At 34.1% G+C, this 27919-nt stretch overlaps 1 protein-coding gene across 1 annotated transcript; it reads right to left on the bottom strand.

The window, feature by feature from the left end:
- Nucleotides 1–521: 521 nt before the first annotated feature.
- On the bottom strand, nucleotides 522–27608 carry LOC308439935 (vomeronasal type-2 receptor 116-like; the record flags this gene model as incomplete). Its single annotated transcript, XM_080941880.1, has 6 exons — nucleotides 522–1450; nucleotides 8175–8298; nucleotides 10373–10588; nucleotides 11305–12096; nucleotides 12428–12722; nucleotides 27391–27608. 6 exons carry the CDS (start codon nucleotides 27606–27608, stop codon nucleotides 522–524), a joined length of 2574 nt encoding a protein of 857 aa, XP_080798006.1.
- Between the last annotated feature and the right edge of the window lie 311 nt (nucleotides 27609–27919).

Genomic DNA, 27919 nt, shown 5'->3' on the forward strand with positions numbered 1-27919 from the left:
ACTATTTTGACAACAGAATTCTATACCATCTTAAATTCTATATTTAAAAGATGCACATTCTTTTTACAACTCATGATTTACAAGGCAGAGTATTAACTCCTTGGAATGAAAGATTTGTAGTTTCAAAGATGTAAGTAATATTTACAGAATACAGAGGACTCTGGATATAGGCTATGAACAGCCTTTAAAACTAAATCATTTTCATCTTGAACGGATGTTCTTCATGACTCAGAAAGTTCTTCCTTGAAACATTATGTTGCACATTATATATACACTTTAGACACAGAATATAGCAACTCATTTAAATACAATACTATTATATATAAAAGATTAGCAGAGTGAATGTGCTTTTCAACCATGGAAAATAAATTGATTTCATACTATATCACCATAGTGAATTTGGGTAATAAAATGAAACCTAATATATTTTTATTTATACTGTAATTGCATAAGATATTTTAGAATGATATATGAATGATTCCTTTTATGAAGTTGTTAACATACAACCTAATTTTTTAAAACTATATTGTAAAAGAATTCTTCTGACAATAATGTGTTTTTTTCCTTATATGATTAAGTGAATTCTTGTCTGGTCTCAACAAGATAATGTAACACTTGGGACCAAATATGAAGGCCAGGAGTGCTGTGCTGGAAGCCAAGATGGAGAACACTTCCATAGCCACCATGATCTTTCCTTTAGTGCTGTGGTAGACAGGAAGAAAGGTGACCCAGACACAGAAGAACACCAGCATACTGAAAGACAGATATTTGGATTCATTGAAAGTATTAGGCAAATTTCTTGACATAAAGGCCATGGTGTAACTCCCAAGGGCTAAGAAACAGAGATATCCCAGGACAGAGTGGAAGGCAACATCTGAGCCCTTGTTGCACAAAATGATGATGTGTCCATGTTCAGTCTGGGCATCTTGGTCAATGAATGGTGGGGATGTTGCCATCCATATTCCACAAAGAAGAAGTTGGATCAGAGTGCAGATAGGAATGATGTAGTTTGGACCCCTTGATATCATTAGCCACCTTATCATTCTCCCTGGGAAACTGACCTTAAAGGCAAGCACCACAGTAATAGCTTTGGCTAACACAGTGGATAGAGCCATAGTGAAAGCAACTCCAAAGGTGGTCTGCTGAAGGATGCAGGTAGCTGTGTTCGGCTGACCAATGAAGTTCAAAGAACATAGAAAACAGAATTTGAGTGTGATGAGCAAAATGTAGCTGAGAGCTCGATTATTGGCCTTGACAATAGGAGTGTCTCTGTGCTTCACAAAGATGCTGATTACAAAGGCTGTGAGTGCAGATAAACACAAAGCTATGCTGGCTAATGCCATCCCCAAGGGTTCTTCATAGGCCAGAAAGCTCACAGATTTTTGATAGCAGATGGTTTTCTCCTTATTTGCATAATGACTCTCTGGACACTTCATGCACTGGTCTGCATCTTATCAGAAATATAGGATTTAATGAGATCAAAAGCCTATACTAAGGAGATTTATTTTTTTCTGAGACATTTCTAAATAAAGACTGTCACAAAAATTACCATTCTTTATTTTCTCAGGGAAAAAGTAATTAGTATGTTTGTTCATACAATTTTGCATATATAAACTGCAAAATGTATATTCCTTATATATTTCTTTCTGTTTTCAGGTTCATATATAATAGAATTTGATTCATTTCTTCTTTAGTTTCTACACTCCTTTCCTTCCCTCAGTTGTTATTCAGAATTCAATGTGTTCTCTTCTCTACATTTCTCATTTTAATAACCTCTCAGTCTATTCAGTAGAACCAGTGTATATTCAACTGGGAGTGGCTTCAGTGTGAAAATGTGTAGACTTTCAAGCTACACCTATGTACAGAATATTATTTTATCTTTACAGGTACCCATCAACATTCAGTAAATCCTTAAGAATCTTAATTGTGTTTTAAGGTGTGTTAGCTAATTATCTTCTTCTCTTGTCCTACAATATTTCTCTGCCTTTAATGATAATGCTGTATCTCTTTTTAAAGTAACTAGAATATGAAATTACATTGTAAAACTCTATGATGGCCCTGATAGTAATCATAATTTACATATTTTTTAATTTAAACATGGGAAATCTAGTAAATGGAAGAAGTTTTACAAAACATATAATGTTTTCTTATTTGTGAATCATAAATAAACTTTTTTTTGTAAAATATTTGTGTTTTCAAATTCTGTTAATTCTCTGCTGAAGTTTATTGAGTAGACTCTATTACATTACAATGTGCTCAAAAATCACCCAATAATATATTTTTATAACATTTAACCAAGCATTGATAAAATATTCTTAGAAGATGTGAGGAACTTTTAAATAGTTATAATAATCTGCTCTAAAACTTTATTAAATTCTTGTTTTTATTAAATTCTTGTTAGTATTATGATGAACTTAAAATAAATGCTCCAAGATTTATTAGTTTGGTTACCTGGGTATGGTAGTTTGAATATACATAGCCTTGAGAGTGACACTATTTGGAAGTGTGCCCTTGTTGTGTTATCACTGTGGTTGTAGGCGTTATAACCCTCCTTCTAGAATCCTGGAAGTCAAACTTTTCCTAGAAGGTTTCACCTAAAATGTAGAAATCTAACCAACTCCACTGCCATCCTTGCTTGGATGCTGTCATATTCCTTGTTTGAGAATATTTTACTGAACCTCTGAACATGTAAGCCAATCCTGCTGAAAAGTTTTTCTTATAAATGTTGACTTGTTAAAGTATTTGTTCACACGAGTAAAATAATAACTAAGACATATGTTAGTACCAAAAGTCGGGTTCTACTGTGATAAGGTTGGTCATGTCCCTGCTTGGAAAATGTGGATTTTGAGATTTTTAATTTGGAAAGCACCAGAATGCTGTAAGTGGGATTTAATGTATCATCCTTTTAGGAATATGGAAGCTTTTGTTGATGAGGGTTATTTGAAACGTGAAAGCCCGGTTCTACAAGTTTCACAGGAAAAAAATTTTATTTGGAGATACTCTTATAATATTTTGGTGAATAAATGTAGATGACTCTTTCCTGTTTCTAAAAAGCCTAACTAAGGCCAAAATAAAGAGATTTATACTAAATGAATTGACAAAAAAAGTCTTAAAGAGATAAACAGAGACTTTCATCTCTGTTTAAGTATCATAAAGAACATTTTCATGCGAGCATAGCAAGCAGAATGGAAAAATATAAAACATATATTTCAAGTTAAAGTAAAGGGGAACCAGTTAATGAAATGATGATAAATCCTATGTTAAAGGAGAGAAAGAATTAAGAGAGTTGGGTGGGTAAAATCACACCCAAACAAATAGTTTTGTTTGTATATTCAGTTCAAAAAGCAATACTTTTGAGTTTTAATCTATAGAGAACTACAATCTGCACATAGAGAACACACTTGTGCTCCAGATTAAGAGAACAGAAAACACAGGCGTATACCTGGATCATGTGGAACCGTGGTCATAAAAAGCTTAGGCCAGGTATGATGGTAAACTGTGTTAATCACAGGAGACAAAGACAAACAGATCTCTGAGTTCAAGGCACGAATGTGACACAGCAGGTTCCAAGTAGAGTAAAGCTTAAATCCAGCTGTATATGCATTACATTTCAGCATTCAGGAAACAAAGCCATGCAGATTTTTGAGTCCATGATCAATCTACAGAAGAAATCCCATGACAGCCAAGCCTGAGCAGTTCCAGAGTTGTGAAACAAAAACTGGTAATAGAATAAAAAAGCCATATTCCAGCCACAGAAAGTATTGGCTCTGGAGTGTGAGTCAATAACCAGAGATGAAGGGAACAATTGATTCTGTTAGCCTGAGCTAAGTAATTAAAATAATTAAAAATAAACCAGCACCACTGAAATCATTTGGGAAATGATTTTTGAGAATACAGAGAAGCTGTGTTCCAAAGACAGACAACTTTTACTTAGTGCTATGGAAGGATTTGTCGTGCTGATTTTGAATGTATGAAGGGGTCAAGGAGAATAGCTTAGGTGTGGCACTATGAGAGGCCAGTAAAGGCCATTGTTGAAGGTCAAGCCTCAGTTGTAGTTGATGTCCCAAGCCTGAAGAGGCCATGCAAAGAAGTAGAGGCATTCATATCACTCTGAAGAGAACCTATGAAGGGCTATTGGTGAAGCCTAGCTGCAGTTGAAGACCGAAGTGTAATGGAGATCACCAATACTATGGGATGATCACCAAGGACATCAGCAGAAATAGAGTGGAATCAACAAGAGCCTAGAGTGGTTCATAGGGCAGCTGGAGAAGTAATACAAGCCTTACATTGGAGCCTAGAAGATCATGTGTGGATAGCAGACATTGGACCAAGAAGCTATAATGTTGAAGTTGCCTTGAAAACCCAAAATGTTTAAGATTTCAGAGCCATGAGGTATCTTCTGAGAAAAGCTGCTAACAGGAATTAGAATTGGCTAAGCAGAAGCAAACTTGTTGCTGTCAACAAAGATAAAAATGGAGTAGAGGCCTGAAGACTTCCTTAACAACAGACATGCTTATCCAGAGTTTGGAGTTTTAGCATCTAGTTTGTGTCTTGCTATGAGGATTACAGTTAAGAGTTTGCATGAATCTCAGAAGAGACAAAAAAACTTGCATTTTTAACATTGTTAAAACTTTTAGAGACTATGTGGATCTTGAAAATTAGAGAAAAATATGTTTTTTATACTATCCCTAGATATTGCTTCCATAGACTCAAGTGTATAAACAATGCTATAGCTCACAGGGAATGAAAAGCCCTAGTTTGATTATGCTTGGCACAGGGAGTGGCACTATTTGTCAGTGTAGCCTCATTGGAGGAAATGTGTCATTGTGGGCATGAGCTTTAAGACTCTTATCCTACCTGTCTAGATACCAGTCTATTCCTAGCAGCCTTCAGAATAAAATGTAGAATTCTTAGCTCTTGCTGTATAATTGCTGACTAGATGATGCCGGGCTCTCACCAAGACAATAATTGACTGTACCTCTGAACTGGTAAAAGGACCCAGTTAAATATTGTCAGCCCCAAAGAAATGTTGTCCTTACAGGAGTATCCTTTGTCATGGTGTTTGTTCACATCAGTAAAACCCAAACTAAGACAGTTGATTACATAATATTTTTATATTTCATAAAATTTAATTAATAACCAGGGAGTCAATTTTATCTCATTAATATTATTCAATTGATATTTTAACATATAATATATAGCGCTACCTTACTGTTCAACTTTCTATAAGCAATATTGTTAAATTTACAGTGTTTATCATTTCGTTTAGCTTTATACTGTTGTACAACATAAGTAGTAACAGATACTGTCCAGATTTGTTCTTAGTTTATGAAGCAGTTATTATGCATACAGAAGATACATTCAAAAATTCACTATATATATATTTTGTGTGTGTGTGTGTGTGTGTGTGTGTGTGTGTGTGTAAGGATTTCTTTTGGTTAAAATTTAAAAGTATAATGTATTATATATATATATATATATATATATATATATATATATATATATATATATATATATATATATAAGCTAATATTAAAACAAGAGAGTATAAACACTTAATAAGAAACAAACACCTTTGTATGAAGTATAGAATTATTTCAAAATTAATAAAAAATTGTGTTGAAATTTGAATGGGGATTGCATTGAATCTGGACATTGCTTTTGTTCAGACAGCTTCTTCCACTATGTTAATCTGCTGATCCAAATGCAAGGGAGATCTTTACATCTTCTGATATCTTCCTCAATTTCTCTCTTTATTGACCTGAAATTAGTGTCATAGAGCTTTCATTTACTTTATTAGAGCTACATGAGGATGATATCATTTGTGTTTCTTCTAAATGGTATTGTTTCCCTAACTTTGTTCTCATACATTTTATTGCTTAAGTATATGAGGTTACTGATTTTTGAGCTAATTTTTTATGCAGAAACATTCTTGGATGGTTATATCAGCTGGAATAAGTTGTTTATGGAATTTTAGGATGCAGAGATGGTTCAATATGCAAAAAACATTAATGTAATCAACTACATAAACAAAACCAATGAAAAAAGTATGATCATCTCATTCAAAGACTGAAAAGCATTTAACAAATTATAATATCCCTTCATGGTGAAAGTATTGGAGAGATCAGGAACTTAAGGCACTTACAGAGTAAAAGTAGTATACAGAAAACCATCAGAAAACATCAGATTACATGGAAAGATACTTGAAGCAATTCTACTGTATTAAGCAACAAGGAAAGAATATCCGCTCTCTGATTATCTATTAAATATAATCCTCAGAGTTCTAGATATAACAATAAAGCAACAATAGTAGATAAAGGATATACAAATTTGACAAGAAATAATCAAGATATCACCATTTGTAAATGGTATCTTATGTAGTTTACATAACTGACCTCTCACAATCTACCGGAGTTCTTCTATAGCTAAGAAGTAACCTAAGTGGCTGGATAATAAATTAACTCAAATGAATTAGAAGCCCTATGACACAGACTTATACTTTTATAGAAGAACTGCTGAGACACAAGTGGAGAAAACACCAAGAAAAGGAATCCCAGTGGGAATCCATCTCCTTGGGAAACACCAAGTCCAACACTATTATTGATACTATGATGTTCTTACATACAGGACACTAGTATGGATGTCTTCTGAGAAGCTCATTCAATAGTTGACTGAGAAATATGCAGCTACTTAAACCCAAACACTATAATTTAGTTGGGAACCCCTACAAGTGAATTAGGTAAAGGAAGGAATAGCAGAAGATAAAGGTGACCACATTTGAAAAACACCAGTTTCAACTAACAAAGACTTCCAAGATCTCCCAGACACTGAACCACCAGCTATACAGCATGCTGCATAACTTGACTGAGGCACCCAGATACATAGATAGCAGAGGGCTGCCTGGTCTGTTCCTAATTTTCTTTATCTAAATACTTGAGGCCGAAAGAGGAGAGGGTCCTGATGGTAAGAGAGCCTCCTCTTGATGACTGGGGAGGGGTAAAGGAATAGGATAAAGAACTGTTAAAGAGTGGCCTCAGTATGAAGTTCATGACTGAATTTTAAATAAATAAATGCATTCTTTAATTGTGCTGTTTGCATATAGTTTTAGAATATTTATTAATTTTCATAACAACAGGATGCTTAGAACCTCATTCGATAGATCACACTGGAACAGAAGAAGTTGAATTCTTTAATCCTGATTTGAATAAAGCAGCAGAAAGAAAAATAGAGACCAGATGTCACATGGAATTTTAAAACCTAAAGTCAGCCCCTAGCAATACATGTTCCCTAAAAGATTACAGCACCTAATCTTTTGTAATGTTTCCAGTAAAAAAAAAATGCAGAGTAGTTTAGCAGAAAGTTAGCAAGCTTTCAGTGTATAGAAGACTACAAATAAAATTGTTTTTTAAACACAAAAAATGTTGCCATAAATTCAAAACAGATGAGAAAATGTATTAGATTCATGGAAGCTTAACCCAGTCCAAATTTCAGCAAAGATATTGGAGGTAGCCATGAAGTTACCCAACCACCCCAATAAAATAAGTTATTTGCGGTTGTTAGCTACTGAAAGAAAAATCAGCATTACTTTTCAGTGTACAGCACAAGGTTGGTTAACAACCTTTAAGTTACATGTATATGAGGACGTATAAATGATTATCCATAAATGTACTCAATAGTTAAATAACAAAATTTTGTAGCTAGTTAAGGGGAAATAAATCTGGGAGGACTGTGTGTGGTGAATATAATGAAAACACAATATATAAAATTATCAAAAACTAAAAATGAGAAATGAGTTGTTAATAATCCCTGTGAGGAATCAACATGTCTGATACTTATATGGTTCTTAAAAATTATTGAAATATATTTAAAAATATTTCATAATTTATTAATATATTCAAAGTGGCAGAGTGAAATGAAAAACATTTGGAAGTACAAAGAGAAATATTTGTGTCTTCCAGTACTAATGTTGGCATAAGATTGAAGATGTATATAAAGTATAATTTGTAATGGATGTGGTGACCTATTTCAGGGGATGATCATGAATCACGATATTTAAATTCCTTAAAAAAGTAATAAAAAATATATATCTGACTTTTAATGTGATCTTTTTCATTTGTGAGCATATTGAGTTATCCAGTGTAGAAATAGAAAGTTATCCATAAAGAAGCATTTACCTGTCCCATTAGAAATCTCGTGGTCTGCACAAGGAGTGCACTTGTAGCAGCAGATGGCCTTACCCTCCAAGGTTACTTTCCTGAATCCAGGCCCACAACTCTCACTGCACACAGAATGAGGGATCTGAGAAGAATGAAAAGAATGTTATCTAATGCTTAGGCATTTATGAAAAACCATAAAAACAGCTCTTCAGTGTTATGCAGTGAAGGGTGATGAAATGTTATTAACACCTAATTTAAAAATTATGGGTGGTAATGGGGGGGTGGATGTATTCAACATAAAGTACCAGATGCCAGAATGCAAGAGAATTCCAGGACCAACGGGGTACCATTAGCTGAAATACCCATAACAAAGGATCAAGAACCTGAAGAGACCTTATCCAGAGTTTAGGCAGGTTTTCCAGGTGAAGAATTAGGCCACCCACCATTTTAAAAGTATTAACCCAGATTTGCTCATGTTAACGGGAAATACAGGAATGAAGAAATGAGCAGACACTGAAGGAAAGGGCATCCAGAATATGCCGCACCTAGGGAATCATCCCATAATGCAGCAACCAAATGCAGACACTGTTGCTGATGCCAAGAAATGCTTGCTGAGAGGAGCCTGATATAGCTGTCTCCTGAGAGTCTCCGCCAAAGCCTTACCAATACAGTTATGGATGCTTTCAGCCAACCAACTGATTAACTATGAGAACCTCAATAGAGGAGTTAGGAAAATGACTGAAGGAGCTGAATGGGATTACAACAACAATATCAACCAACCATACATTCCTGAGCTCCCAGAGAGTAAACCTCAAAGCAAAAAGAACTAATGGAGAAATCTATCAATCCACCTGCATATGTAGGAAAGAATGGCCTTATCTGGAATCCATGGGAGGGAACCCCTTGTTTTAGAGAAGAATTGGTGCCCCTAGGGGAATTCTAGGGCAGAGAGGCAGAAGTGGAGGGTGTGGGGAAACACCTTCATAAATGTGGGGGAAGGGGGATGTAACAGGGCGGTTGCAGAGAGTAATCAGGAAGGCAGATAACATTTGAAATGTAAATAAAATAATCAATAAACATTTTAAAGAAATAAATAAAAAATGAAAGAAATGCCATGAAAAGGCCAATGTGCTTAAATTTTGGTCTGTGAATTATCATAGAGTTACAATTTTGGAATTTTAATTAGTTAAGAACAAATTTGTGAAGCATTGGTGATCAGGAACATGATAGAGAAGGCCATTCGGTCCATACAGTTGAACACTTTACTCTCTGATATTTGGGTTGAACATCTTAACATCCAATATTATTGTGAATCTTGACAGTCAGTTTGAGAGGACTTATAATTGTCATGGAAGCAAATAAGTACCCCATTAGTTTTGTACTTATACCATAAAACTGTTATTTGAAGTTCTTATTAAACATTGGATGAGATAGGACATACTGAGAATTGAATGACGGTTAGGTTATGCTCATGGAGTTATTATGTGGTATTTTGAACTCAAAACGTTTAATGTAGGCTAAAGCTTTTGAGGCTTTTTTTTTTTTTTTTGCTTTATGGTGATATATTATGGGATGTTGCTAAAACTTTCAGGTTTCAGACTTTCTGATAGAATTATGAAACTGTGGTGGGGAAAAGAAACATTATAATGTTTCCTCAATTCCAGGTTTCTAATTTTATTTACTGTTAACATATATAGATAAAAACATTTTCTTTCTGTTTCCTATGCTGTCTCTAGTATAACATCTTGTTATGCCTCTGTCTTTGGTAGACTCTGGCACTTCAGGAAACATAGAGCAAAATATAATCTTTCTTCCAAAACTCAATTTTGGTCATGGTATTTGAACATAAAATAAAAAATAAATTTAAATATTGTTTCTTGATATTGATCACATATGACTGATTCAATTCTAGTGCAGTAACATATGAGTCATTTGGAGATGTAAAATTCCTCTGATCACGTGTTCCATTCCTAATGTGAGACAAATTTGTGAAACCTAATCCACATATGAGTTAATACTTGGGCACTTATTGAACACTATATACTTCCAATGACCTGAATCAAAGAAACTGAATAGCAACTATACTAGTATTACTTTATGGTATCTTGTACTGATACTAGAAGTGTAAAGAAACTTGAGTCAAGCAGCATTATTACAGAAACTAATAATTGTCTTTATAATACAAGAACAAAGCATTTAAACAATACATAACCCACCTCTGAAAATATTTCTGGCCATTGAATCATCTCTTCAGACAAAGACAACTGTTGGTCCTTTGGAGCATTTGCAGAAAAAGATCCTATTTTTACTTTTAGTCCAAGACCCTTTGGTAAATTCCAAAGGTTAATAATATCATATTCTGCATCTACCGTTTGTCTCCAGTCTAAATTCCTGTTGTTCCTCACCTCAATGTCCATCAAGAAAGTGTTAAGCTGACAAAAAATATTTTTTTTATTATACTGTGCCCAAGGTGCAGAACAATATGTGGGTTTTGAAATGTGTCTTATTATTTTTAATATTTGATGTGAAAATCAACTTGAGTAAAAATTCCTTTAATGAGAAGTTAGCGAAAACCTGAGCATCCAGAGTCCCATTATGCTTCTTAATTATTATTTTTCTTTAAATGAAATCTATGAACCAAGCTCAATCCAGCAATCAATGACGACTGATCTATAAAAATATCATGTTTTTTGAAACCTACCTAGACCCATTCATTTCAGGATATTTTTAGAGGCTCACAGTCTCAAAGGAGGATGTGATGCTGATGTCTAGAAATTCATTAAAAGGTATCATTTATATATAAACCAACCATTATTGTTTTTTCAAAATGTCCCTTTTTATCTTCTCTTGAAACAGATATATGAAGCATTGAGTTATAAAATTTTTTACTATTAACATAAGAAAATTTTTTCAACAACATATTGAAGACATAAACTTGAGGTTAATTAGGCATACTTGATCCTGTTCCTGCACAACCTTTTTACAACATCATACATTTGAAACTACTTTGACGTCTAGGTAACGTTAGAAACACAAAAATTTCATGATTGTGAACAAGATAAACTGATTTTTACAATATCTAATTTACTGTAATTGTAAATCACATACGACATAGTGCTGACAATAAATGCAGTAAAACGTTTATTACCTGCCATGGAAAGAACTCCATCCCTTCTCCATTTTCATAAGGCTGCATTTGAAGTTGCTGAACTCTCATCTCATGGAGGCTGTGAGCCACAGCATACACAGCATTGTAAATACTAATGCTCTCTTCACTCATGGACACATCAAATATATAACTAGGTAATACATCCAAAGAAGCATTGGTTTGACAGTTTTCCAAAACTTGACAATTAAGATTAGAAAAGGAGCACTTGAAGAAAAAATTCCACATCTTAGGAAGATAAATGTCTTCTGGGTATTTATTAGGATTAACTGTTTGGATGAATTTGGTAAACTCAAAATTTTCTCTATAATTGTGATTAAAAATTAGGCTTCCATGGAATGAGTCTAACAGGAAATAATCAGCAAGTCGAGTAACATGTTGTTCAAAGTTCATGACCCAGACATTCCCTGTCAGTAACCTTTGCCCAATATTTCTCATTACACCTTCTAGAGAATCAATGTCACCATTAATAATTATTACATTTGTCTCATCCATATTTTCCCAGAATTTGGTAAAATATGAAGTCCATGTTGCTGGGATCATTTTTACAAAAGCTATGCAAATACCATTTTTCTCCATCTCCTCTCTAAAGTCTGATAGAATTTTATTTCCTCTGTGGTCATCAGGGAGAATGAGACCAACCCATGTCCACCTAAAATGAACCATCAAAGAAACAATGGCAAGTGAAAGAGATGTGTCTTTGGGGGCCATCTGGTACAGAGAAGAATACTGACCACGGTCACTCAACAGGGGATCATAAGGTCCAAAAGTAATCTGAAGCAAATTGGAAAGAAGAGGAATATTAACATCAAACAAAATTATATTATTAAAGCAATATATAATAGCAGGAGAACATTTTAAAGAACATTCCATTCCCTACATTCTACAGAAAGTTTTGTTAAGCTTGTAAGTTTCAAGGGCTTACATGTTTTTTTAAACTACACCATCCTTTCTCTTACAAGAAAGAAAAATCTGAAAGGAACTCCATTTATCAGGGTATTTCTGTGATGCTTGGATAATGGATTAAAACTTTTTCAGGTTAAAGACAACTATAAAATAAAGAAAATGAACTGCCTTTCAGTTTCCACAATCCAAATTTTCTCACCTGTGGAAATTTAAAGAGTTGATACAATGTCCCAATTTGGGCAGATGTTATCCATGATGTTCCTGTGAGTGCAGCAGTTAAATTTCTCATTTTACAATTATAATTAGGTAAAACAAATCCCTGCACATGAGCAGTGAGCCAAATAATAGCATTAATAAGTGTTTCTTTCTCAATGAATCTGACATTGTAGAAATCAAATCCAAGGGATATGTTGGGTAAAAGGTTTTGGTTCTCATTGATCTCCTCAATAGCAAATAGCAGAGCCAGAATATACTGGTAGTTCTTAAAGTTATATCTGGGTTTATGGCATAAAAACACACAAGAGGGTAATTATATATATATATTATATAATTATATACATATTATATATGTATATATATCACTCACATCCACATATTTAGTACAGCAAATTTTATAGATCAATTTTGAGTCAAATAAGTTTGTAATTTAATTTCTTTAATATGAATGGATGAACTAGATTAGAAAATGTATGAGAATTAGGTAAGATATTTTACCATTACAACTCATTAATTATAATTCTTCAAACCACATACTATTTATATTTTAATTCTTAATTTTTTACACACTCTATTTACAAGTAAGAAATCATTTTACACCAAGAGAAGTTCTATTAGAATTCAGATATTCCCCTTCTAAGGTCTTCAGTTATGAAAACCCATTATTTTATTATCAACCCAAACACATTTTAAAAACAATATCTTAATTAAAAAATATTTTGAATTTAATTATATTTTATATGTGGCCAATGTGTCTATTTTTCTGATATAAATTTTTGAATATGGCAGCATGGAATTACTAGTGTCAGAGAACAAGCTTAGAAAAGCCTGCTTCAGTAACTGAATAGACGAGATTAAGAAGAATGCAGCACAGTTTCCTTTTATTTTTATCATTATGTGTATTTATAAGGTTTGTGTGTGTGACTGTGTGTATGTGTGTCTCTTCCTATGTATGGTGTTCAGTAACTATGTATTTTAGACAGCCCCGGGTTGATACCTTGTAATATCCTTTTTTTATGAAGAGTTTATTTGTTTATGTATTCATGCATTTATACATTTTTGTTTTTATTCATTTAGTGTTCAGTTTTTTGCTTGTTTACTTAATAACATAGTATCTATTACTTGACTGTTATTTGTTGTGTATATCAGGCTGGTCTTGAATTCAGAAATACCTTCCTGTTTCTTTCTGTATACTACTGGGAATAAAGTCTTGCTTGAGTTATTTTTCTTAACCAAATATGCCTAGATTTCTACAGAACAAGCTTGATGAAATTCTCTTGTTACTCTCTTCTAACCTCAATATGATTAGCAGATTATAGGTATGTAATCATACTCTTTTGGGAGGTATGAACTCAGTTCCTCATATTTGGGGTATTTTACTCTCTGAAAAATCTGCTTATCTGTTTAAAAAGTTTTGTTGGAAAATACATTTTATTTAGAAGTGACTCAAATCCACACTGACAAAAGAGTATCAATTAATCTCTCCGTTAAAGTGAATTTATCACAGAAAAAACCCTTTATTAAGTTTCCATTGTATATTTCTTCTTCTTCCCCAATGCTTAAAAACATAGCACAAAAGCAATAAACAGGAACTATAAACCATAGATTATAAATAACCTCACAAAACAATAAATTCTCAAGAGAAGAGGGAAGTTATATTTATGATCTTACATAAAATAAAATAACATAACATACAATGACCTGTGAATGTTCAAGTGATTCAAAACACCAGCAAGGAAAATTAATGTTAGCATGAAGTCCAATTCCTATCTAAAGAAGAAATTCTTTTTAGTAAGCCTTTTATTGCTGTGAAGAGACACAAGGAATATGACTATTGTCATTAAAAAAAACATTAAATGAGATTAGCTTACAATTTTTGTGTTTTAGTCTATTATTTTCATGGGAGGATCCATGACATTATAAAGGCAGTAATGTTCTTTACAATTTATCTGAGCATCTTAATGTAGCATCAGGAAAAGTACAAATGGGAACACACTGGTTAGACTGGTTCTACTTATATAACCCCACCACCAAAATAATATACTTGCTCTAACAATTCCATGCCTACTCAAACAAGGCCATACATCCTAATATTGCCAGTTGGTATGGTCAAAAATTCTAAACAGTATAGTCTATGGACATTCTTGTTAAAAGCACTACATTTCATCCTTGCTTCTGATGGGGTTGTAGCCATAAAATAGTGCAAAACACATATAGTCCAATTTAAATTCCTATATTCTAGAACAGCCTTAGGTTTATTAGATGTCCAAAGTTTAGAAGTCTCTTGTAAAATTTATGCAACTTTTCATTGCAATCTCCTGGAAAATAAAAATATAAAAAATAGATCAAATATTTCTCATAGATAATAGCAAGGAATTTTCAATACCATTTAATATTTAGGAAAAAAAAGAACATAGTAAGAAAATAGTAGGCCTAAGGAAGATCAAAAACAAGCTAAGCAATCTACAAACCCTAACTCAATACCTGATTTCAAAATGTTCATCACATCTCCAATTTCTTGAATCTCTGTTCACTTGAAAAAAAATCTTTCTCCTGGGCTTTTTCGATTCCATGTTAGCAGTGTTCCTGGGCAGATATTCCACAGCTCTGTCATCTTCAACATCATGGAGTGTTCTTGGCAGTCTTTTGGAGTTTGTGATAATGTGTCATCTAAGTCTTCTTGCATAGGCATTCCTGATATAATCCTGACCTTAACAGATGTCCTTAGTCATACAGAAAGATGCCATAAGCAACGTACTTTTATTTACTTTCTAAAATAATATATCCTGAAAGTCAAATCTGTATTTGAAGCTGGACATAAACTCCTTCTAACAAATTGGAAGCCTAGATGGCTTTAATTTTCCCCAGAAATTTTCACTCCATTTGTTCCATTTAGCATCAAGCATTCCTTTAATCTCTGTATGTATTTATGCATAAGAATTAGACCAATACCAGTTCTTAATATTTTTTTCTCTTGGATCTGTAAATCTTGCATTTTTCTTTCTCAGCTTTATATTTTTCATTATATGTCTTTACATGCTTAAACACTATTGACATATTGCCAGTGTCAATAATAGCCTCTTTTGAGATGTTTATTGTCATGGGAATGAATATATAACCTCACTTTCGCTTTAGGCACACTTTTTGCAATTGGTCAAAATCCAGCATCATTCTTTTCCAAGATATACAAACAGCAATTTTTATGAAATAATGTAATGTTCATCTCATCTTTGTCCACTTGATCCGGGAACACAGAGGACAAGTCTTACTCAGCAACACTTTTTGCCTCAGTCTTCCTTTGTTGGCTCCTTAATCGACACTTAAAGAGTTTCACTGATTTAGTTGCAAAGTCAATATTCCTCAAAACACTTAAAAGCATTGCCTATCACAACAATAACCCAATCTTTGGTATCAGCTTCTGTCTTCCTTATGTTTGATGTATGTGATGACACACAGTGGTCATAACAAGTATTAGGAAGGAAAACATTTAACTGCAGCTGACTTATAATTTCAGAGATCTTGTCTATTTCAGGACGATTGGAAGCATTTTCTTATATAGGCAGAAATGGCCTTGGACAGGGAGCTGAGAGACCTACATTTTTATCCACAAACACAGAAGTGAAGACCCTGGGCAAATTGACCTTCTTACAGTTATAAACACCCTGAAAAGGAACACACTAACTCTATCAAGACCACTCAGTGGGGGCCAGGCATTCATAGAAATCATCCTATGGGGTCCATTTCTACTAAAGGCACTCAAGAATGTTATTTGATAATTTCGGAAGAAGTATCAAGTTTTGCCCATGCTGTGATTTCTTCTAGACAACTAATATTCTAGGATGGCCTTTCCTCAAAGGTATTAGGGTAACACAGAGTGAAATTATTAAATTACATTAAACGTTGTCAGGAGCCATTACTCTGAGTGCAGAGGTGATTTAATGATGTTTTAAAATGTGGCTTAATTATCTTTTTAGGAAAAGCAACAATTTTTTGACAATTAATTAAATTTATTTTTACCTTTATACATAGGACCATAAAGAATAGAATAAATTGATGATGTGGAATAGATAAAAGGCAATTTCTAAATTGAAGAAAGATATGTTATTCTTAATTTGGGGGAAAAGTTGTAAAATAGAAAGAAAACAGATATACAATTTTTTAAAAATAGGGTCTTCTCCTTACTATTTGAAAGACCAACACATATTGTCATTAAAAGGGAGAATAGCATTCTCACAGGAGAATATACAGGCACAAAGAGTGGAACAGTAACTGAAGAAAGGTCATGCAGAGACTGCCTCAAATGAGGATCCATCCCATATGTAGCCACCAAACCCAAGCACTATTGCTGACGCCAAGAAGTATTTACTGGCATATATATGATATGACTGCTTCCTCAGAGGCTCTGCCAGAGTCATACTATACAGATGAGGATTCCCTCATCAACTGAGTATGGTTACCCCAATGAAGGAGCTAAAAAAAGAATTGAAGAAACTGAAAGTGATTTCATCCCAATGGGAAGAACAATGTCAACAAACTAAATCCCACAGAGCTCCAACTGACTAAAACACCAACTAATGAGTACATATGGAGTGATCCGTGATTCCAGTCACATATGTAGTAAAGAATAACATTGGCTGTTGGTACTGTGAAGGCTAATTTCTCCATTGTAGGGGAATGCTGTGGTGATGAGGTAGGAATGGGTGGTTGGGACTGGGATCATTTTCATGGAAGCAAATAGAGAGGAAATAGGAGAAAGAATGGGAAGGGTGTAAATTTGAAATAGAAATAAATAAAATATCCAATAAATGATAAAAAGAAAACAAGTATTTAAGAACCATAAGCTATTATAAATTTGATACTCAATTGAAATGTGTCCATGCAATATTTTCAGGTGCTTTTATTTTACATTGATGAAAACACAGTTTATGGTAGCTTAAAAAACATTAATTGAGAAGTGTTAAAAGTGACAAGTAAAAAACTTTTTACTCTCTTCTTACATGCATTACCTAATAATATATCTATTGATAAAAAAAAAACTTCTAGTGCTGAAAAAAATAATGTTCTGTCCTTGTGATTTAAAAGACAATATATATTGTCATTAGCTTTGTTATTAAAGGATTTTTAAAAAAAATTTATATCACCTTTATCTCATATTCTCTGTATTTCCATTTCAAATGTTATCACCTTTCCCTCCACTCACATCTCCCCCTACCCTACCATTTTTTTGCAAATACGAACCACACTTTCTTACCTCAGTGCCTTGGCATTCTCCTACACTGTGAAAACATGCCTGCAGTGGACCAAAGGCCTCTTCTCCCATTGATGCGAGACAAACTACCCTCTGCTACATATGCAACTGGAGCCATAAGTATCTCCATTTGTATTCATTGGTTAGATTTTAATCCCTGGGAGGGTTTGGTTGACTGATATGTTTGTTAAGAATTTTATTGAGTATTTTTGCATTGATGTTTCTGAAGGAAATAGGTCTAAAGTTCTCTTTGATTATAGGGTCCTTGTGAGGTTTAGCAATTTTCTCCCTGAGCCTATGGTCACTCAGATCCACAGGAGAGACATGCACCAGTCAGTGACAACAAGGTCACCTATAATAACAGATAACAAGATGGAAAGAGGAAAGCGAAAGAACTAAGGCAATGAAAACCAAAACAAAATGGCAACATCAGAACCCAGATTTAACACCACAGCAAGTAATGAATTGTCAAACATTTCAGTAAAACAAGACTTAAACTTAAAATCATACTTCATGATGATGATGGAGATTTTGAGAAGCATGTGAAAAACTCCTTCAAACAATTACAGGAAAACTAGGAGAAATCATTCAAAGAAGCACAAATAAACAAATGATGGAATTGAAAACAGAAAGAGAAACAATAAAGAAAACACAAAAAGAGACAACTGTGGAGACAAAAACACTAAAAAAAATCATGAGTAATAGATGTAAGCATCAGAAACACACTACAAGAGATTGAAGAGAGGATCTCAGAGGCTGAAGCAACATAGAAATATAGACTAAACAGTCAGAAAAGATGCAAAAACCATAAATCTTCTAACCCAGAATATCCAGGAGATCCAGGACACAATGAGAAGACCAAACCTAAGACATAGAAGAGGGCGAGAATATTAAGTAAAAGGCATAGTAAATATCTTCAACAAAATCTTAGAAGAAAACTTCCCTGCCTTTAAGAATGAGATGACCATGAATGAACAAGAAACATACAAAGACCAAATAGATTGGACCAGAAAAGAAACTTTTGCTGACACATAATAGAAAATACCAAATGTTTAAAACAAAGAAAAAATACTAAAAGCAGTCAGGGAAGAAAAGACATGTAACATATAAATCTAACCAATCAGACTTACACACAACTTCTAAACATCAACTATGAAAGGTAGAAGATTCTGGATTGACATCATACAGACTCTAAGAGAACACAAATACCAGCCCAGGTTAATATATCCAGTAACCTCAATTACATCTCAATTACAGTAGATAGAGAGACCAAGATATTCCAGGAAAAAACCAAATTACACAATATCTGACTACAAATCCAGTAATACAAAGCATAATAGATGGAAAACCCAACACAAAATCGGAAATAACACCCTAGGAAAAGAAAGAAAACCACTAAGGAAGAAAAAAAAGAAATAGGAAGGCACAAAAAAATAATTTTACCTCTAACAACAAAAATAGCAGGAAACGATCTGCCACCCGGAACGGCGGCTCTTAGAGGCTGAGCAACTGGTGGGTGGGAGACCTGGACTGCCAGGGAGCAGAGAGATCTCTGCTGAGTGCACACGGAAAGTGCACCCGTGCCTTTCCCTGCCCTGTCCTGCCTGATCCAGCGACCAGGAACAGAATTTTGGAACTTCTGTATCCACCCGGCGGCGACTTCAGGGCACAGAGCCGAGCCCTGCCCATCTGCCACCCGGAACGGTGGCTTGTTGAGGATGAGCAACTGGTATGTGGGAGACCTGGGCTGCCAGGGAGCAGAGAGATCTCTGCTGAGTGCACACAGAAAGTGCACCCCCTGCCTTGCCCCGCCATGCCCTGTCTGATCCAGCTACCAGGAACAGAACTTTGGAACTTCTGTTCCCACCTGGCAACTCTGAGACATAGAACAGGGCTCGGCCCATCTGCCACCTGGACCAGTGGAGATCCAGGGACACAGATCAGATACAAGGGAAAGGCAAGAACATATCACTGACAACAAAATGGCAAGAGGAAAGCGAAAGAGTATATCCCAGGGAAAACATGACAATCTAGCAACACCAGAACCCAGCTCTACCATAACAGCAAACATCGGAATTCCAAACACTCCAGAAAAAAAAAAAGACACAGACCTGAAATCATACCTCAAGTTGCTGATAGAGATAATTAAACAAGAACAGGAGGAAAAGCAAAAAGATTCAGAAGCTTTTAAAGAGGAAACAAAAAAAAAAAAAAAAAAAAAAAAAAAAAAAAAAAAAAAAAAAAAAAAAAAAAAAACTCAAAGAACTACAGGAAAACACAACCAAAGAGATGAAGGAATGGAAGAGAGAATTTAAAACGGAAATTGACACAATAAAGAAAACACTGAAAGAGATAACCCTAGAGGTAGAACACCAAAAAAAGAAATCAGGAGTCACAGAAGCAAGCATTTCCAATAGGTTACAAGAGATGGAAGAGAGAATCTCGGGGGCAGAAGACAACATTGTAAACATAGACAAAACAGCCAGAGAAGATGCAAAAAAAAAAAAGCTCCTAACCCAAAATGTCCAGGAAATCGAGGACACAATGAGAATACTGAACCTAAGGATAATAGGAATAGAAGAGGGAGAAGAGTATCAACTAAGAGGCAGTAAATATCTTCAACAAAATCGTAGAAGAAAACTTCCCTACCCTCAAGAATGAGATGACCACGAGCATAAAAGAAGCCTTCAGAACTCCAAATAGGTTGGACCAGAAAAGAAATACCTCCCGACACGTAATAGTAAAAACATCAAGTGCCCAAACTAAAGAAAGAATACTAAAAGCAGTAAGGGAAAAAGATCACAAGCGATTTCTCAACAGAGACTATGAAAGCTAGAAGAGCCTGGACAGACATCATGCACACCCTAAGAGAGTACAAGTGCCAGCCCAAGCTGCTATACCCAGCAAAACTATCAATCATCATAGTTGGAGAGATGAAGATATTTCAAGACAAATCATAATTTACACAATATCTGACCACAAACCCAGCACTACAATGAATTATAGGTGGAAAACCCAATACAATGAAGGAAAATACAGCCTAGTAAAAACAAGAAAACTCCTAAACAAGAAAACTAAAAGAAGAAAAAGACACAGACACAACTCAACCCACAAAAGCAATAATGGCAGGAAACAGAAACAACTATTCCTTTGTATCTAATAACATAAATGGACTCAACTCCCCAATAAAGAGACATAGGCTATCAGACTGGATACATAAACAAAATCCAGCCTTTCGCTCCACACAGGAAACTTATCTCAGAGACAAAGACAGACACTATCTCAGAGTAAAAGGGTGGGAAAAAAACTTCCAAGCAAACAGTTCCAAGAAGCAAGCTGGAGTGGCTATTCTAATATCGAATAAAGTAAATTTCCAACCAAAAGTTATCAAAAAAGATAAGGAAGGACACTTTTTACTCATTACCGGGGAAATCTGTCAGGAGGAACTCTCAATCCTTAACATATATGCTCCAAATAAAAAAGCACCCATATTCATAAAAGAAACCCTACTAAAGCTCAAAAAATACATTTCACCCCACACAATAATAGTGGGAGACTTTAATACCCCACTCTCACCAATGGACAGATCATGGAAACAAAAACTGAACAAGGATACTGCAAAACTAGCAGAGACTTTGAACCAACTAGAATTAATAGATATATACAGAACCTATTATCCTAAAGTAAAAGAATACACCTTCTCACCACCCTATGGCACCTTCTCGAAAATTGACCACATAATTGGACACAGAACAAGCCTCAATCGATATAAGAAGATTGAAATACTCCCATGCATCCTCTCAGATCACCATGGTCTACGGCTGGTCTTTAACAACAACAAAGACAACAAAAAGCCCACATACACATGGCAACTAAACAACGCTCTGTTAAACGATAGCAGGGTCAAAGAAGAAATAAAGAAAGAAATTAAGAATTTTCTAGAATTCAACGAAATCGAAAACAAAACATAACCAAACCTATGGGATGCAATGAAAGCAGTACTGAGAGGAAAACTCGTAGCCCTAAGTGCTTCCAAAAAGAAACTGGAGAGAGCTTACATCAGGAACCTGACAGCACAGCTAAAAGCCCTAGAACAAAAGGAGCAGATATACCCAAAAAGAGTAGACGGCAATAAATAATCAAAATTAGGGCAGAAATAGACCAAATAGAATCAAAAAGAACCATTGAAAAAATCAACAAAACCAAGAGTTGGTTTCTTGAGAAAATCAACAAGATTGATAAACCCCTAGCCAGACTAACTATAGGGCAAAGAGAGAATATACAAATTAACAAAATCAGAAGGAAAGTGGCAACATAACAACTGAAACTGAGGAAATTCAAGAAATCATCAGATCCTACTACAAAAACTTATACTCCACAAAATTGGAAAATCTGGAGGAAATGGCAAATTCCTAGACAGATACAAGATCCCAAAGTTAAACCAGGACCGAGTAAACCATCTAAATAACCCTATAACACCTAAAGAAATAAAAGAAGTCATCAAAAGCCTCCCAACCACAAAAATTCCAGGTCCAGATGGGTTCAGTGCAGAATTTTATCAGACATTTATTGGGGATATAACAGCAATACTCTCCATAGCGGCTCTATTTATAATAGCCAGAAGCTGGAAAGGACCCAGATGTCCTTCATAAGATGAATGGATACAAAAATTGTGGTACATTTACACAATGGAATACTACTCAGCCACCAGAAACAATGACTTAACCAAATTCTTAAGAAAATGGCTGCATCTAGAGAATATCATCCTGAGTGAGATAACCCAGTCACAAAGAACAGACATAATATGCAGTCACTGATAGTGGGATGCTAACCCCAGAGGCTTGCACTCCCCCAGAAACAACTCATAGTCTGTATGAAGTCCAAAAAATAAAGAAAACAAAACAAAACAAAAAAAATATTTACAAAACAAGAAAACTTTGACTATTTCCATATTACATTTTTGTTTTACATGTACTTTATGCTCATTGTAACTATTAAGTTTTCAATGCATACTATCAAACCTTAAAAAAATCAAGTACTCACTAAAAATATATTCATTTAATTTTATGTAAAAATTATTTTAAAATCTGAAAAAATACTGACAAAAATGTATATTTTTAAGCAAAAATGTTTAAAATCTGTACATTTATCTTTGTTTTGTAAAATAAAGTTGTTAAAAAAATAGCAGGATACAAAAAAAACAGTATTCTTTAATATCTCTTAACATCAATAATCTCAATTCCCTAATAAAGAGACATAAACTTTTAGACTTCATACATAAACAGAATAAGCATTTTGCTACATACAAGAAACTCATTTCAGAGACAAAGCAGACAGTACCTCAAAATAAAAGACTAAGGAAAAACCTTCCAAGAAAATGGCACCAGAAAACAAGCTTGGGTAGCTTTTTTAATTTCAAATAAAATAGATTTTCAACCAAAAGTTTTCAAAAAAGATAAGAAGGACACCTTTTACTCATTACAGAAAAATCTATCAAGAGGAATTCTCAATCCTATACATATATGCTTATAATACAAGAGCACTCACATTCATAAAAGAAACCCTACTAAATCTCAAAACATATATTGCACCACATACAATAATAGTGGGAGACATCAACATCCCACTCTTATCAATGGACAGATCATGGAAGCAAAAACTGATCAGAGAAACAGCAAAACTAGAGGAGGTTATGAAGCAATTGGAATGAACAGACATTTACAAATTTTATATCCTAAAACAAAAGAATATAACTTCTTTTTAGCACCTTATGGTACTTTTTCCAAAATCGACCATATAGCTTGTCACAAAACAAGCCTCAACAGATATGAGAAGATTGAAATACTCCCATGCATCCTGTCAGATCTCCACAGAGTAAGGCTGATTTTTAATAACAGCAAGACAACAAAAATTCCATATACACATAGTCGCTGAACTATGCACTACTCAATGATAGCATGGTCAAAGAAGAAAATAAAGAAAGAGATTAAGGATTTTTTAGAATTTAATGAAAATGAACAACTACCCAAATCTATGGGATAAAATGATGGCAGTAGAAAGAGGAAAACTCATAGCTCTGAGTGCCTCCAAAAGGAAACTGGAGAGAGCATACACTAGCAACTTAACAGCACAGCTGAAAGATCTAGAAAAAAAAAGAAGGAAATACGCCCAAGAGGAGTAGAAGGTAGGAAATAATCAAACTCAGAGCCGAAATCAACTACGTAGTAAGAAAAAGAACAATACAAAAAATAAACAAAAGGAGGCATGGTTCTTTGAGAGAATCAACAAGTTTGATAAACCCCTAGCTAGACTAACTAGAGGGAGTATACAAATTAACAAAATCAGAAATCAAAAGGGAAACATAATAACAGAAACTGAGGAAATTCAAGAAATTATCAGATCCTACTACAAAAGCCTATACTCAATAAAACTTGAAAATCTAGAGGAAATGGACTAATTTCTAGACAGATACCAGATAACAAAGTTAAATCAGGATCAGATAAACCATCTAAACAATCCCATAACACCGAAGGAAATAAAAGCAGTCATCAATACCTTCCTCCCCCAAAAGAAAGCCAAGAATCAGGTGTGTTTAGTGCAGAATCCTATTGGACCTTCATTGGTGACCTAATACCAATACTCTCCAAAGTATTTTGCATAATAGAGTCAGTTTAAACACTACCAATCTCTTCCTTTGAAGCCACATTTATATACGAAGAACTCAAGAGTTAGACTCCAGAGAATCAAGCAGTACTATTAAAAAATGGAATACAGAGCTAAGCAAAGAATTCTCAACTGAGGAATATCGAATGGCTGAGAAGCACCTAAGAAAATGCTCAACATCCCTAGTCATCAGGGAAATGCAAATCAAAACTGCTCTGAGATTCCACCTCCCACTTGTCAGAATAGCAATGATCAAAAACACAGATGACAGCAGATGTGGGCAAGGATATGGAAAAAGAGGAACATTCTTCTGCTGTTGGAGGAGTTGTAAGTTGGTACAACCACTCTGGAAATCAGTCTGACGGTTTCTCAGAAAATTGGACATAGTACTAACTGAAGACACAGCTATGCTATTTCTGGGCATATATCCCAAAGATACTTCAACATATAGTAAAGACACATGCTCTGCCATGCTCATAGCAGCCTTATTTATAATAGCCAGAAGCTGGAAATAACCCAGATGTCCTTCAGTAGATAAATTGATAAAGAAAGTGTGGTTCATTTACACATAGAGTACAATTCAGCTATTAGAAACAATGACTTTATGAAATTCCTAGGCAAATGGATGCAACTAGAGAATATCATCCTGAGTGAGGTAACCCAGTCACAAAAGAACAGATATAATAAGCAGTTACTGATAACTGGAATCCAGCTCCAGAAAGATCTGAATACTCAAGAAAGAACTGACATATGAAGCTCGGAAAAAAAAAAAAAAAGACAAATGTGGAAGACTCAGTCCTTTTTAGAAAAAATATACATGTATAGCAACCTCTCAGAATGTGGTACACTTAGACCTTAAATCATTACTAATTCAAGAGCTAAGAATATATAGCCTTGTGGCATTATTTTCTGTTTAAAACCCATTATGTTTAATCTTTACACACCAAGAAAACATTGACTATTTCCATGTTACTTTTTGTTTTACATGCACTTTATGCTCATTGTAACTTGTAAAATTTCAACACATACTATCAAACCATTAAAAAAGTCAAGTACTGACAGAAATATATTCATATAGTTTAATGCAAACATTCTGTTAAAATTTGTACGTTTATTTCTGCTTTTTAAAGTAAAGTTGTTTAACTAAAAAGATAGGTGAAGCAGACCTATTTTCCATATGGAACATATTAGCCAATGATGTGATTTGTGCATTACAGGATCCTAGTTCTGAAAAGGGGGGCCTGAGCTTGCTATTAAAACACACACTGTAGAATGAGAACATTTGTTCACACTGTTTTACCTTCACCTGCATTTGTGGGTACTTAAAAAGTATGTACACACATACTAATAAGGAGTGTGATAATGAGTCGAAATGATATACCATGAACGTGAAAATAAAACAAGCCACTGTTCTTTTAATATTATTCCATACTCATAAGGAACCTTATATATCACAAATACTCTTAATACATTATAATATAAATGACTGCATTTTGTCATTAATTTGGCTTACTTTTTTTTGATATTATGCAAGTTCAATATTTTTCACAGGAATCAATTCTCTTTTTTGTGATTAAAGCAGACACTAATTGCTTACATATTAGGACATAAAGTCTTTGCAGTAAATGGCTTGCTGTTGAACAAAATAAAGAGAAACACTTATACATACACATTGGTACCTGAACTGCTAAAAGAAAAGGACACCAGATAAGTGTATTTTTAAGAACATTAATTGCAATGAAATAGAAGAGGATCCACGCAACAACCAAAATTGTCCAATCTACTATGCATATGGTAAAATATTATTTACTTTGAGTGAAAATATGATTTTCTAAAAAGTTAGAAGTACCACAAAATATTTTAGCTAAATAACTAATTTATATACCAATATTTGATATGTATTAAATATTGATAAAAAGTCAAAGGTAAAATCTATAAAGTTTTAATTTATATCAAAATAATTATCTCCTCCACATTTTTTTATTTAGTGACTTAGTGCCTGAAAAGATTTTACCAGGCCCAGAATATTGTCTCTACATTATAATTCACTTTCACACCATCTTTGTTTTGCTTAAATTATTATTTTGACAAATTCACTTTTAATGATTCTAAAATCTTCATGTATTTTTATTGTAATTTTTTACTTTTTAATTTCCAACACATTATTCATATATTCGTAGGGATTTACAAGTACTATTGTTTTATTTATGTCTTAAACAGACATAAAAAATGTCATTAGTGGGAATGAACATCTGGTTAGGATAAAACCATCTTATATTTTTATTAAAAACCATACATGAATATTTCAATTCAACTCAGCAACACCTGTCTGACACTATCCATTAACATAAATTATTTAACTCTGCCTAAGTATCAGCACCATGATGAAACTCTCACACTCACTATAGTTTGGGAGACACATAGATAAAAACAAGAATAAATAATGCGAACCAATGCAAATGGGTAAATACAAAAAAGTTGTCTGATAATAAAAATTATCAAACTATCACTTACAATAATACAGGTGATAGATGAAGCATCTGTGGAGCAAAGAAGTGTTCAAAACTTCTAACTGTGACATTTTCAACACTGGAATCAGCTGCTGTAACACACATTGCCTCTTTACTCAAGCATCACAGCATTGAAACTGACTGCATTTAGTGCTACCATCTAATATCACAGGCACCAGCAGTATTTCTATAATACTAACACCAGCAAGGTCAGGTTTGTAATAAATCATCCTCAAAATTCTAACACTGAAAACGATTCAGACATTGTGGAATAACAGGAATGGCAATAAGAGATTATGGTTATCAATCAAATGAGGAAACTACAAGGAACACAGTCAAAGTTACCAAATCATTTCATTCTGAGTGATGAAAATAACATAAAAGAAAAATAAAATTGATGAAAAGATTTTAGAATGTCTAAGAGTCAATTTGTGAAAATAAAATATAAACTATAAGTAAATTTTAATGACTACACACTCAGTGTCATAAACATTCTGAAGTAGAAAAAAAATCAATTGTACTTACTGTAGGTAATTGTCCAAATATTGATATGCTAGAGTTGGATGTGGTATTTTCTTCCCAGTGTAGAAGGTATGAAGAGGGAAAAATGCACCAATCAAAACATCTCCTTCATGGTGAAATTCTTCACGGATTATGCTATAACATCTACTGATATTAAAGACAATAGCAGAAACAAATTTGGGAGTCTGCAAGAACCAGAAGATAAGAATCCAGGCGAACATCCTATTAGTACTTGGGTTTTCTTGGTGCAGAAGATACAGTGTCCAATACATATATGCTCCATTCATGTTTTTGTGACCATGTATGTTTTGATTTTGTTGATGACTCTGTCTGTCACAGTAGTCATTCCAAGTGACTGGGAATGCCATTTGGGAATTTAGAAACTATTTCATCCCTTGGACTTGGCTGCTGAGGCCTTCGATTCAAGTGAAAAACAAGTTGGGAAACATGTTTGTTCATATTCTTCACTAGCCCAAGGCTCTGTGACTTCAGCAAACACTACAAACAGCAAGAGCTCAGGGCTGTTCTTCTG

Source organism: Micromys minutus (assembly GCF_963924665.1).
Source record: "Micromys minutus genome assembly, chromosome: 30".
In the NCBI taxonomy this organism is placed as follows: domain Eukaryota; kingdom Metazoa; phylum Chordata; class Mammalia; order Rodentia; family Muridae; genus Micromys; species Micromys minutus.